The sequence below is a fragment of the Trichosurus vulpecula genome, chromosome 7 (genome assembly GCF_011100635.1).
Source record: "Trichosurus vulpecula isolate mTriVul1 chromosome 7, mTriVul1.pri, whole genome shotgun sequence".
Lineage (NCBI taxonomy): Eukaryota > Metazoa > Chordata > Mammalia > Diprotodontia > Phalangeridae > Trichosurus > Trichosurus vulpecula.
The window spans coordinates 132,715,479-132,730,430 of record NC_050579.1 but is presented as its reverse complement, the minus strand read 5'-3'; the positions used below and the strand labels follow the sequence as shown (position 1 = coordinate 132,730,430).

General features: G+C 37.1%; 1 protein-coding gene across 7 annotated transcripts in view; it reads left to right on the top strand.

Annotated features, from left to right (window-relative positions):
• LAMA2 (laminin subunit alpha 2) overlaps window positions 1-14,952 on the top strand; it is a 777,226-nt gene that overhangs the window by 225,588 nt on the left and 536,686 nt on the right. For all 7 annotated transcript variants that reach the window (XM_036766214.1, XM_036766215.1, XM_036766213.1 and 4 more), the window contains exon 4: window positions 6,585-6,827. In XM_036766214.1, coding sequence (XP_036622109.1) covers window positions 6,585-6,827 — 243 coding nt within the window. The remainder of the gene's footprint in view (window positions 1-6,584; window positions 6,828-14,952) is intronic.

Genomic DNA, 14,952 nt, shown 5'->3' with positions numbered 1-14,952 from the left:
ATGCCTGCAACAACATAAAAAGGAAGAACAATAAAATGAAACTGAATAATGTATCATTATAATGTGCAAGCTTGGCTCTTGAAAAGAGTGGAGGAAAATGTACCTTTCTCCCTTCCCCTCAAAGATGGGGGACAATGAGTATGGAATATATTGTCAGATATGATGTTTCGGATGGTTTGTCTGAACTGCTTTCCCCCTCTTTATTTTGTAATTTTGCTGTAAAGGATGCTTACCTAAAAAGGACGAAGAATATGTTCAGAGCTGCCTGCTGTACTGACAAACAGAATCAATAAAAATTTCAAAGGAATAAAAAAACTAGCCACTTAATTTAAAATCTACAGATAGAAATGGGTTATGTTTTAGACAAAAATAAATAATATTTTGCAAGTGGAGTTAATGTATTTTCCTCCATAATCTAAGATGGATTTTCAGCAGTGGGCATAGAGCGAATCTTTTTTCATGGTTGCCACAAATCAGACTCAGATTTCTGTGTAGTGGAATGGGATACTTTTATCACCCTAATGAAAAAGTTGGTGTCTGTAATTTTAAGTTAACAGTGTTACAATAACATTCCTTAACATTTCAAAAGAGGCTCAGTGAAGTGAGTTCTGAATATATTCTCTGGGGGTTCTTAGGCTTTAAAGAACCAAATAATCTTTTTTTGTGAGTTTTTTCCTGGAAATTTTTTCCAGAAATGCATAATCACTGTAAATCAGATGATCAAATTAAGATAGTATACAGATATGCATATACATACATACACACACTCATATGTATGTATGTATATATATAGATATATATACATATATAGATATATATATTGCACTGAATAAGATACCTCCTAATGTCCTCCTTGATTTCCTGCCTCTTTTTGTGTAGTGCCTACACCCCTCCATTAGACTGTAAGCTCCTTGAGGGCAAGTACTGTTTTTCTTTTTATTAATTATATCTCAGGCACTTAGCATAGTGCCTGGCACATTGTAGGTGTTTAATAAATGTTGCTTGGATTAGGCCACAGTCCTCATTTGCATCTTCGTTTGCATTTGCACACTTGTAGGTGTGTGTGTGTGTGTACATATACATGTGGATATATAGATAGGTAGATAGATTTCATATATGCATATATATGTGCGCACACACATACACACAGACACACACACACACACCCCAAAAATAAATAAATAAAAAGAACACCAAACTTGCCATTAATCCATTAGGAGGCAGCTAGATGGTATAGTAGATAAGAACACTGGTCCTGGAGCCAGGAACACCTGAGACCATATTCTGCCTCAAACAATAATAGCTTTGTCAACCTTGGCAAGTCACTTAACTTTTGCTTACGTCAGTCTCCTGAACTTTAAAATGGCAATAAGAACACATTCCTTCTGGTGTTGTTGTGAGGAGCAAAATGTGACGATGATGATGACGATGACGATGATGTATGTAAGGAGATCATGGTTTGAATTTTTTTTTCTTTCATCTAACTTTTATAGTTTTTTTTTTCTTTGTTCACTGGTTTCAGTCACATCCAAATCTTAATGACCCCATCTAGGGTTTTCTTGGCAAATAAACTGCAGTGTTTTGCCATTTCCTTCTCATTTTATAGGTGAGTAAACTGAGGCAAATAGGGTTAAGTGACTTCCCCAGGGTCACACAGCTAGTAAATGTCTGAAGCCAGATTTGAACTCAGGAAGATAAGTCTTCCTGACTCCAGGCTGTCACTGTTTCCATTACACCACTTAACTGCTTGAATTTTCATTTTTTTCCCCGTACAGAGTATATAATTACATAGGGGCACAAAATTCCCTGAGAAATCAATTATTAGACATGTTTAAACTTGACATTTCTAAGTAGCTTAATATTACTTTATGACCTTTATTAATCTTAATTTCCTTACTCTGAGGTAAAATGACACATTTTCTTGATGACAAAACTGAAGCACAAAGGGATAAAAGTCATTTTCTTCATGATCACATGGCAAAAGCTTGACTTAAAAAGACTAGAATACCTTTTGAATAAAAGTGCTCTAATATCCTTCTCCAGGGATTTTGTGATTGTATATCACAGCTTTTCTTAAGCATTGCTTCATGTGTAACTGGCGTTAGGTAGAGTACTCAGTGACTTCTGAGGGTTTCTTCAAGTCTTTAATACCATGAAAAGCCAAATCTTTGGATCATGATTAATTACATTCTTCTCAGGGTAGTGATTCCCAAACTCTGTTGTATGATAGCATCTCTTCAATCGATAGCTAAGAATCCTTAAGTCCCAAAGGAATCTTCCTTTCCCTTACCTAATGGGGAATAGGAATGGAAGTATACATGACACAGATAAAAGAATACTGATTTTGAGGTCAGAGAACCTGTTTTCAAATCCTGGCTCTGCCCCTTATTACCTATGTGGTTTTAGATAAGTCATTTAATTTCCCTAGCCTTCAGTTTCTTCATCTGTAATATGAGAATGTATCCAACTTGAAATGTATGATTCTGTGGAATATGAGATAGAAGCTGGAAGTTTATGCTGTAAGGTTGTCATTTCTGGGGATTCTAGAAAGAATGAATAAGATGCAGGAAAATAGGCATTACAACTGTAAGTCAGTTTGAGTTGTAATTATTATTCAGTTGCCTCCAATGTAACAGTGATACTATTGATGACTTCCCTGAAGATATCTGTTCTAGAGTTCTGGCCTAGATATATTTTTGAAGCTCCTTCTGTTCAAAATGAGATGGTTTTTCTTCATTCTGGAAAGAAGAGAGGGTACCCTTGATTTAGGGTTTGCAGCATAAAATGTCTCTTCCCTCAAAACATAACCTCCCAAAACACATTCAATAAACTGAAGTTACACTGTTGCATAAGACTTCAGGAAGGAATATGGCACCATGCAGTCCCAAGGTAGCATTTATGGAGAGCTTCGAGACTGGAAAGTAAGGCACTCTCAGGGGAGCATGGCCAGATATTCTACCCTTAACTAATCCTTGAACTGAATACTGCTAAATGCTTTCTGCATTAAAAGTTGTCTGCTTTATAGAATAAGGTGCTGAAGTTCACATAAACCTTGTTCACCTTGTTAGAAGAGCAACCTTTGATGAGAAAAGTGTGGATCCATTTTCTCTGATTCACGTATTGCCCGGAAACCTCTCTCTTCCTGGAGCTCTTAATAAGAACTCCTTTCAACAATAATTTCCAAACAGTACAACATTTGCTAGCATTTTCCAGGTAACAAAACTTTGATCCTTGTGAGGACAAGATGGTTTGATTGAATAAGATGACATGAGAGTAGAAAAAGAGACTTTCCTTTCAGAATGCTTACTTGGAGTCTGTGGTATTGAACCTGGAAATAAGTTCTTTGTATGCCATTTTACGAAATTAAAACTTTTTAAATGTCTCTTCTAATGCTGCAGAATGTCAGATATTTATTCAAAAATTGGTTTTAGAATTTTCATTTCAAAGACCAAAAGTGAAAAGAGGTTCTGAATTAGTTAAAAATTGGGGCAATTTGGCATCCTTTATAGAGTCTTTTGCTCTAGTTTAATGAAGCTTCACAATAATAGGTCAACTGGGAAGCATATCACATTGTTCCTAATACTTCCCATAATAAATGTTCGCCTTCCCAGTTGTACAACATTATACTTCTAAGATGGGTTTCATTCATATTTAGGCCTGTGTGGATTTGTCTTTAGAACTATGATGTTTGGAAAGTTTTTTGCAGTGAGTTTATGAAGATATGAAAACACAGCTGCTTTAAAAAAATATTCTTCTAGAGTCATTAAAAGTGTTTAAAGAGCCAGTGTTAAAATTTAAAATTTAAAGTAAACATATAAACCATACTTTCCTTCATTGGCTATGAAGTGAGAGAAACTGAGTTCAGATCTCATCCCTGACTGGTATGATCAATGTGACTGGGCAAATCATTATCTCCTTCACTTCCCAGTTTCAACTCCGTGGAACCAAGATACACCCCACCTCCACCCCCGTGTCCCTTTCTTTTTATCAATTGTATCCTACTCACATAGCACAGTGCCTGGAACATAGTAGATGTTTAAGAAATGTCTATTGGATTGGAGACTAGATTGGGCTGGGCCACAGTGTCCTCATTTGCATCCTCCAAGCATTATATGATGCTTGGCACATAGTAAGCACTTAATAAATGGTTAGGGACTGATTGATTGTCATTCTTTGTTGTTGTTCACTTGTTTCAGTCATGTCTGACTCTTTATGATCCCATTTGGGATTTTCATGGCAACAGTACTGGAGTGGTTTGCCATCTCCTCCAGCTCATTTTACATATGAGGAAACTGAGGCAAACAGGGTGAAGTGACTTGCCCAGGGTCACACAACTAGTAAGACGAGTCTTCCTGACTCTAGGTTGGGCACACTTATCCACTATGCCACCTAGCAGGCCTGTAAAGCAAAGGAGTTGAACTACTTGACTAGGCAGGTCCTTTTCAATTCTAGCGTCTCCGAGCCTACGAAGTTTTCAAGTCACCGTGGTTTGTCAGTGGTGTTGTTTGACCACCTATAAAGCCTATTCCTACTAAATGCTGCACTTGATGTCACCCTGTTCATTCAGAATAGGATATAAATGAGTTCAAAGGAAATACAATGAAAGAGAAGGACATTGCCTTGAAGTGAGATTCCTCTTAAATTCTCTTAGTCAGTGGGTGGTGCTCTTTATTTCATGTCACTTAACACTGTATTTTGATATTAAATTACAGAAAGAGATTGCAGGGTTTCTAGCAGCAGAGCGTCTCTTCATAGATTTTCATTTATTATCTTGATCCAGCACAGAGGCTGCTAAGCCATAAATCGACCTGGTAGCTTCAAGAGAATTTAGTCTCATGTTTACTCACTGAGCAGCTTCATAAACAAGGCTCTCTAACTAATATCTCCATTTGTCTTTACTTTTCTTCATGGCTCACCCGTGCTTTTCTGTCTGTTTTCTATTCTGTCACTATGATGTAAACCATAAAGAAAGATAATAAACGTTATTTTAAATATTTGCAGGGAGAACAAACATGGAAAGACTTCTTATCACATAATCACACTATTAGGAAAGGGTTCACTTTCAGAGAGACTGGGAAACTGAGGCCAAGAGAAGCTCTGCATTTTTCCAAGTCAGGTCTGGGATAGAACTAGGGTGTTCCACCATTGACTCAGTGGATAGTGCTCTGGGGCTGGATTCAGGAAGACCTGAGTTCAAATCCAGCCTTAGCCATTCACTAGCTGTGTGACCATGGGCATGTCATTTAACCTCACTTTGCCTAATCCAGTGGAGAGAAGTGGCAAACCACTCCAGTATCTTTTTCCAAGAAAACCTCGTATGTGGTCATGAAGAGTCAGACATGACTGAGTGACTGAACAACAACAACTCCCACCATTAATTCAGTGCTTTATAAACCTGAAGTGCAGCTATAAGTGGCACAGTAGATAGAGTGCTGGTCTTGGAGTCAGGAAGGCTCATCTTCCTGAATTCAAATGCAGCCTCAGAGACTTACTAGCTGTGTGACCCTGGACAAGGCACTTAACCCCGTTTGTCTCAGTTACCTCATCTGTCAAATGAGCTGGGGAAGGAAATGGCAAACCACTCTAGAATCTTTGCCAAGAAAACCCCAAATGGGGTCACAGAGAGTCAGACTGAACAACAAAGACATGATTAGCTTGTGTCCTCAAGTGACGAAACATTGTTCAAGGTCGCGATTGTAACTAACAGTATTTGTGATTCAGGTCCTAATTTCATTTCAGCTTTCATTTCAATAAAACTTTATTCAATAAACACATCTTTGGGTGAGAACATTTTTTGCACATCAGTTGGTCCTCACGAGGGAAGCTGGACACAGCATAATGCTAATAATGTACTTTAACATTCTGCAGGCGCTATTTAGAGATAAAATTAAAAAGTCACAGTCAAATGGGTCGTGATGTTACCTCTTATTTATATTACTGCGTTACTATCCTAATTTAATGTCCCCATTTCTAGTTTCTACTCCCTCTTAAGCCATATGGTCAAGAGAAGAACAGTAATTGCAGAAAAGCAGATATCCAGTGGTTCTGATTCTCCTTATGTATCGCCTAACGTAGCAAAAGGCAAAATGAAATTGATACCTAAGGATTTAAGTAATTTTGGTTGATTATATGATGTCATGTGACATATGGCCCCCATCCCCACCCTTCAGTAGATGAACTACTATTATTGATCCTTTCCTTGATTCTTTCTCACTGTCATCTTCAGTCATTCCCATTCTACTGAGAGACAGAACAAGCTTTGAAGTTGGTGGTTGAAGAAATGGATTCAAATCTTATCTTTGCCACTGTTCAGTCGACTTGTTTTCTTTCGAAGCTCAGTCCAAATGCCTGTTCTTATAGGAAGCCTTTCTTTATTCCCCCAAATTACCTCGCGTTTATTTTGTATGTACTTACTTGGTACATAGCCATGTGTGCATAATATCGTCTCTCCAAAAGAATATAAGTTCCTTAAAAGTGGGTTCTGTTGCATTTTTGTATTTGCATCCCCAGAGGCTAACATAGTGCTTGGCATATAATTGGCACTCAATAAATGCTTGTTGACTGATCATTGTTGTCATTCCTAGGTGTTCCAGATTGCATATGTAATTGTCAAAGCAGCAAATTCACCACGACCTGGAAATTGGATATTGGAACGCTCTCTAGATGGTGTTGAATACAAACCATGGCAGTACCATGCAATCACTGACACAGAATGCCTAACCCGCTATGGCATTTATCCACGTACTGGGCCACCATCATATGCAAAAGATGATGAGGTGATATGTACTTCATTTTATTCGAAGATCCACCCCCTGGAAAATGGAGAGGTAAGACTGGAGATGTGTCTCTCATTGAGGAGGCAAAATAGCCTCTAGAGATGACTAAGTTTTTTTAATTGCGTTAGAAAAGCAGCATAGGATTTCACAGACACATTTAAAGAAGTTATTAAATTTTTTAAAGATAAATTGAATAGCATTATGGTAACTCCATGGAGATATATGTTACAATTTCAGTGCAGGCCAGACAGGAAGAAATGGCCATAAGTTATAGCTTGAGGGACTTAAACTTAACAAAAAATTTTTTCTGATAGTGAATTATTGATTGGAGTGAGTCATTGAAGGAGGATGTATAATCATCTTCTCTGAAGCTGTTTTGAACAAAAAAAGATAATTTTCCTTCATTTGAAATTTATATGTGCCTATTCTGAAGATGGAGAATATACCCACCTAACTGTAATGAAATATAACCTCAAGGGTAGAGACCAAATAGAAATTTCTCCAGTTGGATTCCATTAATACTTGCTTGTTTTATTTTCTGCTTCTACCATCTGGGGACAGAGGAAATTTTCTCTTTTTCTCCTAAAACAGCTCGGTCTCACAACTTTTTTTCTTTTCATTTATTCTCTAGTACCCTTCCCCCATACTGTCCACTGAAGAATACATAAGTTAGTTTAAAGTATACAGAACAAGGGATTCTCATGGTACAAACTAAATGAAAATGAGGTAGACCATAGATACCAACATACTAGTTATCTTAAGCATGCCATTTAAAACGTTGATTGAAAATGTTTCAACCATTCAAATCAGGAGGTTTTTTTCCCCTTCTAGTCTAGGCTCCAGGATCACTCTTCATGAATGACTAGGTTGTCCTCACCTCTCCCCTCATTCTAGAGCCTCTTTATAGATTCTCTTCGCTTAGAGTTGGGTCTAGTTTCCAACTGCATTTTCAATTTATAAATCTACCTCCCTGGATACCTCCTAAAACCTCTTAATCCTTCCTTTTATCATCTTGGTCAGTTTTGTGTGGGAGGAGACTACCTTTATGCTCTCCATTCTATGAAAGATCAACTTCCTTTGTCAGGAACGATTCCCCATCTTCTCCCTTATGGATTAATTAATCAATGAAAGGAAATTAATTAGTTAATGAAAAAGCATGTGACAGGTACTGTGCTAAGCTTTGAAGATACAAAGACAAAAAGGGATAATGCCTGCTCTCAAAGAACATCCATTCTAATAAGCAAAACAATCCATATGGGGGAGTGATGGCCAGGGAAGGAAATTTTTGTAAAAAGAGAAATATGTGAGTGTATGCATATATATGTGCGTGTGTATGTGTGTATATATGTATATGTATATATATATGTGTGTGTGTGTGTGTGTATGTATATATATGTGTGTGTGTGTGTGTGTGTGTACACACACACACACACACACACACACACACACACAAAATTGACATTTTAACAGTCTCTTTCCGGAAGCAGTGATTCTATTGATTTGATTACTGGGGTGTGGAAGGGGGTGGTGCTGGTGAAAAAAGGAGCCTTCATGCTCTGAGGAGCAGATGGCAAGATGACTTCGGTAGATGACTCCATGAGATGTCAAAGTGCAGCATAGTCTGAGACCTAGGCCCATCTAGTAGATTTGATGGGCTGAGGGGCCTCGTTGGCACTTACCCAATCTCTAATCAGGAGTACTGGGCAATAGGGTAGTCAGTGGTTTCAGTGGTGATTGAATTAAACTCCTTCAGGATATGGAGATCCATGCCCTGTGTGGTGGGGGCTATCTAGGCAGGGAGAGGCAGGGTAGCGATGGCAGACAGATGGTGAGGCAGTCTGCCTGGCTCTCTGGATAGACTGTGAAGATGAAGTGAAAATCCATGCCCTGTTTTATAGCATCTACCTCACAGAGGTGTTGTGATGATCAAATGAGATAAAATATGTGAAGTACTTCACAAAACTAAAGTGCTATATAAATGTTAGCTAGCTGGTTTAAAAAAAAAAAAACTTTCCTCCCTCATCTTCTCTAGTTTTTCAGAGGTGCCTAAGGGAAGTTTCACTTAAATGTCTTAATATTTTTTTCTCATTTGAAACATCAATTGCATTAGTATCATTGTCTGTCAGCATTAACAGTCATACACACATACATATTTATATATTATCATACAACATGTATGTCTTAGGCACTGAGTCCTTCCTTCATGCATTTACATTTTAAAAGGGGAGGGGAAGTAAGGTTGGACTATAAATCTCATAGATTCCTTCTCAGCCCAATGATAATATGAATCTGTATCTAGTAACTCACCAATTTTCACTCCTTCAATCCAAAGATGCAAGTTTTGGGGGAGGAAAATAAACCCCATTTTTCCAAATAGCATTTCAGTAGAGAGATCTCAATCTGCCAACTGACAAAGACTCAAATATAGTGAGTCAAACAGCTGTTCAACCTACGATATGCCAGAGGCATCCATTTCTAGGCCAATTTGGCTCACGGGTGTGAGAGTAGGCAGAGGAGGACAGAGAAAATGAATATACTTGAATTGAGTTGATTTTTTTTGGATGCTTCTTTTCCCCTGGTTCTAGTATTTTCCAAAATACAATAGTTAAACCAGCCAATCTGTAGTTTTCCCTTCCTCAACTTTTTTTGTTTGTGATTCAGTGTTCTCATTCACCCAAGTTGACTATAAGAAAATATACTTACTTGAAAAATAAGAAATATTTATTATACAGGACATGCCCCCAATCTGGCTTTTCTCCCATTGACCCGACAAACCTAGAATAAAGAGAAATATGCACATAACTTACCCAAGACGTTCTTTATCAGTAAGAACAGTAATGAACAACTTTTTCATATTGAAGTTGAGACATCTTTTTTAGACTAAACTGGCTCACTAAGAAAAGACTAAAAATTTTCAGAATACAACATAGTGTCAGACACTTCTAGTGATAGAAGGAACCTTGAGGATCATTCTACAGATCATAAAACTGAAGAATTTAATATTATGTTAGTGATTTCTTAAGATCACATAGCTAATGTCAGAGCTCAGAGCTCAACCTAAGTCCAACTCTTTTTCAATTAAACCAGTGAGAAGAACTGCTGGTTTTAATGGTGGCTTTAATTACCAGTCTTAATAAAGGCTGTTATCTAATAAGTCAAGTTTTGAAGTAGAAATAACCTCTTTTCTAAGTTTAGCAAGTCATCTAATTATAGAGCTCAAACTCGAGGGCTCTTAGTACCTGTGAAATCCTACCCAATACCATTCTTATGCTATAACATTTTCAAAAAGAAATAATTTAAAATTTTACTTTAATAGACGCATGGTGGTATGGGGAGAGTAACATACTAACTCCCAAGACCTAATTATTAGGATATTTTTTGCCCTTTGTATCAAGCCTAAATCTGATTCTCTACAATTTCTACCCATTATTCCTTACTTTGCCTTCTGGGAGTGAGCTCTACAAAATCTAGTCACTCTTCTGTGTGACTGCCCTTTAAATACTTGAAGATAACTGTTATTCTGCACTCCCCATCCCCATCCCACCCCCTGACCTTACCACTACCTCTGTCTTTTCTAGGCTAAGCATCTCCAGTTCCTTTAACTCATCTTTTGATATAAAGATTTTGAGGTCCATGGCAGAGTAGGATGAGACCAGAACATCCTTCATTTTGGACACTGTGATGCCCATTTCAGTGGCTCCAGAGATTATATTTTATCATATGTTACACCATTGTTTCATATTGATCTTTTGATTCACTTAAACACCATTTGTCTTTTCCAACCAAGTGCTATTTAAGTTGACCCCACACCCACATTGTACTTGTGAAGCTGATTTTTAATACTCTATTTAACATTTTTGTTATCGCTTATTTCTTCTGAATTTCCTTCTTAAGACCTTCCCATTCTTCCTGGGCTTCCTTCATAGAATTTTAGGCCCCTAAATCCTAACTTTTATTTGGATCCTTTGAAATCTGTCTTCTCATACGTTTAATGTTCGTAGGTCCATGGTATTAATGAATGAATAAATGAATAAAGCATTTATTAAGTTCCCATAATGTGCAAAGCCCTGGAGATACAAATAGAAAAGCAAAGCAGTCCCTGTTCTCAATGAGAGGGACAACATATAAGGTATCTGTTCAGTTCAATTCAATAAACATTTATTAAGTACCTACTTAAGTGTGCACTGTGCTAAGCAGTAAAGATGTAAAGAGAAGGAAAAAGACAGTCCCTGCCCTCCAGGATTTAACAATCTAATGGGAGAGACAACATGCAAACAAACATATACAAGGCAAGCTATCTAGAAATAGAAGGAACTTGAGAGGCATCTTGTCCAACCTCCTCATTTAACACATGAGGAAACTGAGATCTTGAGGAGATAAAACACTTGGCCAAGGTCATGCCAGTAGTACCAGAGGTGGTATTTAAGCCAAGATTCCTAGACTCCAGAGCCAGTGCTTTTTCTGTGATGCTCTCACTTCTCCTTAAGGTTCCTACCAATTTTGTTCTAGTGACCAAGTCTTGCTTATTGTTAAGGATCACGTCCAAAACAATAATTCTTCTCGCTGAGATAGTTTAAGAAGAAAGACCGTTTACTATAGAAGTCCCCTTTAAGGTGGGAAGGACATGGAATTAGGACTAAGGAAATCTGTGCATTCTTCCTCAGTCGGCCTGCTTGGAGATTTATAAATTATAATAACATATTAATATCTTGTGATTTTGGCATATGTGTATATGTACACACAGATATATACACGTATGTACATGTGTATACATGTACGTATAGACATATACAATGCATTTTACATATATACAATTATTAAATCTTATATATTCATTAAATATAATTACGTTTCTTGAATATAATTAAATATATAATCTACATATCTGTATTATACACATGTGAATATATGAAATTAATATAATGATTATAAATGTATGTGTGAGTTTATATGTATATGTATACATGAAAAATCTTTTTTTATACAAGTGAACCTAGGAAAATTTCTTGACAAGTGGCAGCAGAATATATTTTAGTCACAGTGTATTTTGGGCTATTTTCTATTAATGAGTTGATTCCAAAGCATAAATTTATCACTTTATAATTTCTTCTTCCCCAGTGGTAGGTTTTTAATTCAGACTTCCTCATGGCAAAGATAACCTCAATCCATACTCTCCTTCATTTCTTTTTCTGGATCAAATGTATTTGGCAAAGTTTCATTGGTCTTCAATATTATGCTTTCTCAAGTACATAGATATTGTATACTTCTGTTCTACAAGTCAGGTATTTAGACACTTTGGTTCTCCTTGAAAGATCATCTTAGTAGAAGTACAGGAAGACATACCCAGAGAAAACAAATTCATGAAGAAGTACTAGATGGTAGAAGAGTCATTATATAGTGTGGTGTGTGAAAATGAAATGACCAAGGAAGCAAAAGTTTGAGTTTCTGAGCTTATCAATTTATTAAGCAGTGCATGCCAATTGCATAATCAATTAGGGCAAGGCCTTTCTCAGCTTTGGCATTGGACCCCAAATACAGGAGGAGAGAGATTTTTATACATTAAAAATAATCAAATGAGACCAATTAATTAAAAGAACACAGTTAACCATGATACAGAATTAGTCATCTGATTTCTAATTGGAGGAAAAATTAGAGACTTTCCAAGTTGAGAAGGGGAGAGTAACTAGGTGCGGTTCTCTGAAATCAGAACAAGAGGTGTCCCATTCCTCCCAAATGTCCATATTGAATCAAAGAAACATGGAAATAATAACTGATTAATCAGCAGGGGTCCAGTTTTCAGCTAAGACATATGGGTTACTTGAAATGTATAACTGTGAGAAAACTTCTTGCATTAGTCTCCAAATTTGATTGGGTTTCTGGTCAGCATAACTTAGTTCCTTAGTTAAAGAACTCCAAGTAGCAGGGAGAGGAGGTCTAGCTTCCTAGCCATATAAGGCTAGATTCAAATGATGCAATAATGTTTTCTCACAATTCCCACAATTGAATAAAGTTTTCTTAGCAGGCAGAAATTGGACTATGTCCATAATTGAATAGAAAGGGAACAGAGGTAACTCTAGAATTGAGTCACAAGGTGGAGTCAATGTGGTTCACTCAATTCCCACTACCACTTGCTGTTGTAATTCCCTCAATAGCTATAGAAATGTATATGTACATGTCATGGGATACATTCAAGAAAAATAATTCCTTCACTATTTAGTCATTTTCTTTTAGACAATGTATTATTCACTACACAGTTTCTGACAATCTTCTCATTAGTGATAATAAACTTTTCAAAAGGCTCTAAGTTATAAAGAATCACAAAGCAATAACCTATGAATAGATATTTCAAATGTAGAAGCAAAAAACTATTAGCTTGTGCACTCAATGAAGGAATTCTGTCACCAAGGGAGCAGGGCTACACTGACCAACGTATTTCATAAAGCAACATTAGAATTTTTTTCTTTTTTCTTATTACTTTGACTAAAGAGAATTTGTTTTAATTTTTTTTTTGCTGTTTGGTAAAAAAATTTTCAATTAAATTCAAGAAATGCTTATTTTTATTAAGTACTTGATATGTTGCAGGTACTGTATTAAGCATTGGAGACACAAAGACAAAAAGTAAACAGTTCATACCCTCAGGGGGCCAACTTCATGCAGGTAAATAGAGGGATCTAACCTGTCCCAGATATGTTTTACATTCCACAGGTAAATGTGGGATGCACTGTCAGAAATGTTTATAATACTAGATAAAGAGTTGTGTTAGCAAGGCAATAAACACAACGATAATTGTGAATATGCCTATGTATCACAAAATATGAGAGACTCTCCATATAGAAGGTAGAAAAGTAAAACATTTATTCAGACATCAGAGGACCAAATCCCATAACCAGTAAGTCCAACCCATCAAAGCAGCAACTAACTCCCCAAACCAGTAAGCCCAATTTATCATAACAGCAAGGAAATTAAAACACAATGTCATAGCATGGAGCCTCGCCATACCATAACCTTCTGCTCACCTGCTGGGGCCTTTCCACAAAACAACTCATAGCACAGCTAGCATGCCTATGTATGCTCTATCCCTCAGCCACAATTGCTCTTTCAGCATTTCCTGCTTCACCCTTTCCTGTTCCTCTTGTTCAGCAAGCTCCTCCCACCACATGTGACTTAGGCTTCCTGTGACATAAGCAGGTCAAATGGGCCTATTAATGGATGAGAAAGATATTCAAATGTAAATTACCATTGCAGGAGTGGAGGGGCAAAGGAAAGATTGTGTAGAATTTGTCAGAAAATTTGAGGAGGGAAGACAGTACTAGAGTTGGTGTAGGGGAATCAGTTAAGTCTTTACTGATGAGAAGTCACTTACTTATCTTGAGCTTTGAAGAGCTTGGAAACATAAAAGTGTTGAGGGAGATATTCCAAGTTGGCGTTTTGTACAAATGTACAAAACATACAGACTAGACATAGAAAAAAGATTTCTAGAAACTGTCAGTGATTTAATTTGGCTAGAACTTAGAGTGAGTGAAAGGAGTAATGAGAAGTCTAGAAAGGCAGGTTGCAGCCAGATGGTGGACCTGTAAATGGGGAATTGAGGATTTTGTATCCTCTCCTAAAGGCAATAGATAGCCATTGAAGGTTTCTGGTTTTGTTTGTATTTAGCAGGGGAATTTTATGTTGAGAAATGTATCTCAGAAAGATTATTTAGGTAGATGTAGGGTATAGATTAGGAGACAAGAGCAACTGAAAGTTCAGAGACCATTTAGGAGATTATTGTAATTGTCCTGATGAGAAGTGAGAAGGCCTTACACTAGGCTAGTAGCCATGCCAATTGAGAGTAGCTGACAGTTACAAAAGATGATGTGGATGTTTAATCAATGGGACTTATCAGCTGATTCAGTGAAGGGGATGAAAGAGAAAGAAAAGTTTAAAATGACTCCCCAGTCACAAACATGAATGACTGGGGAATGATGATGTCCTCAAAAGGAATAGAAGAGTTTGGAGGAGAGGTAAGGGGAAAAATAGTGGATTCAGTTCTGCTCATGTTGCAGTTGAGATTCCGAAGGTAAATACTGGTGAAGATACCCAGCCAGCAGAATGAGATTGTAAGGTTGGAGTTCAGCAGAGAAATTCAAGTTGGATAGTCAGACTGGGTAGTCATCTTTATAGAGATAATAATTGA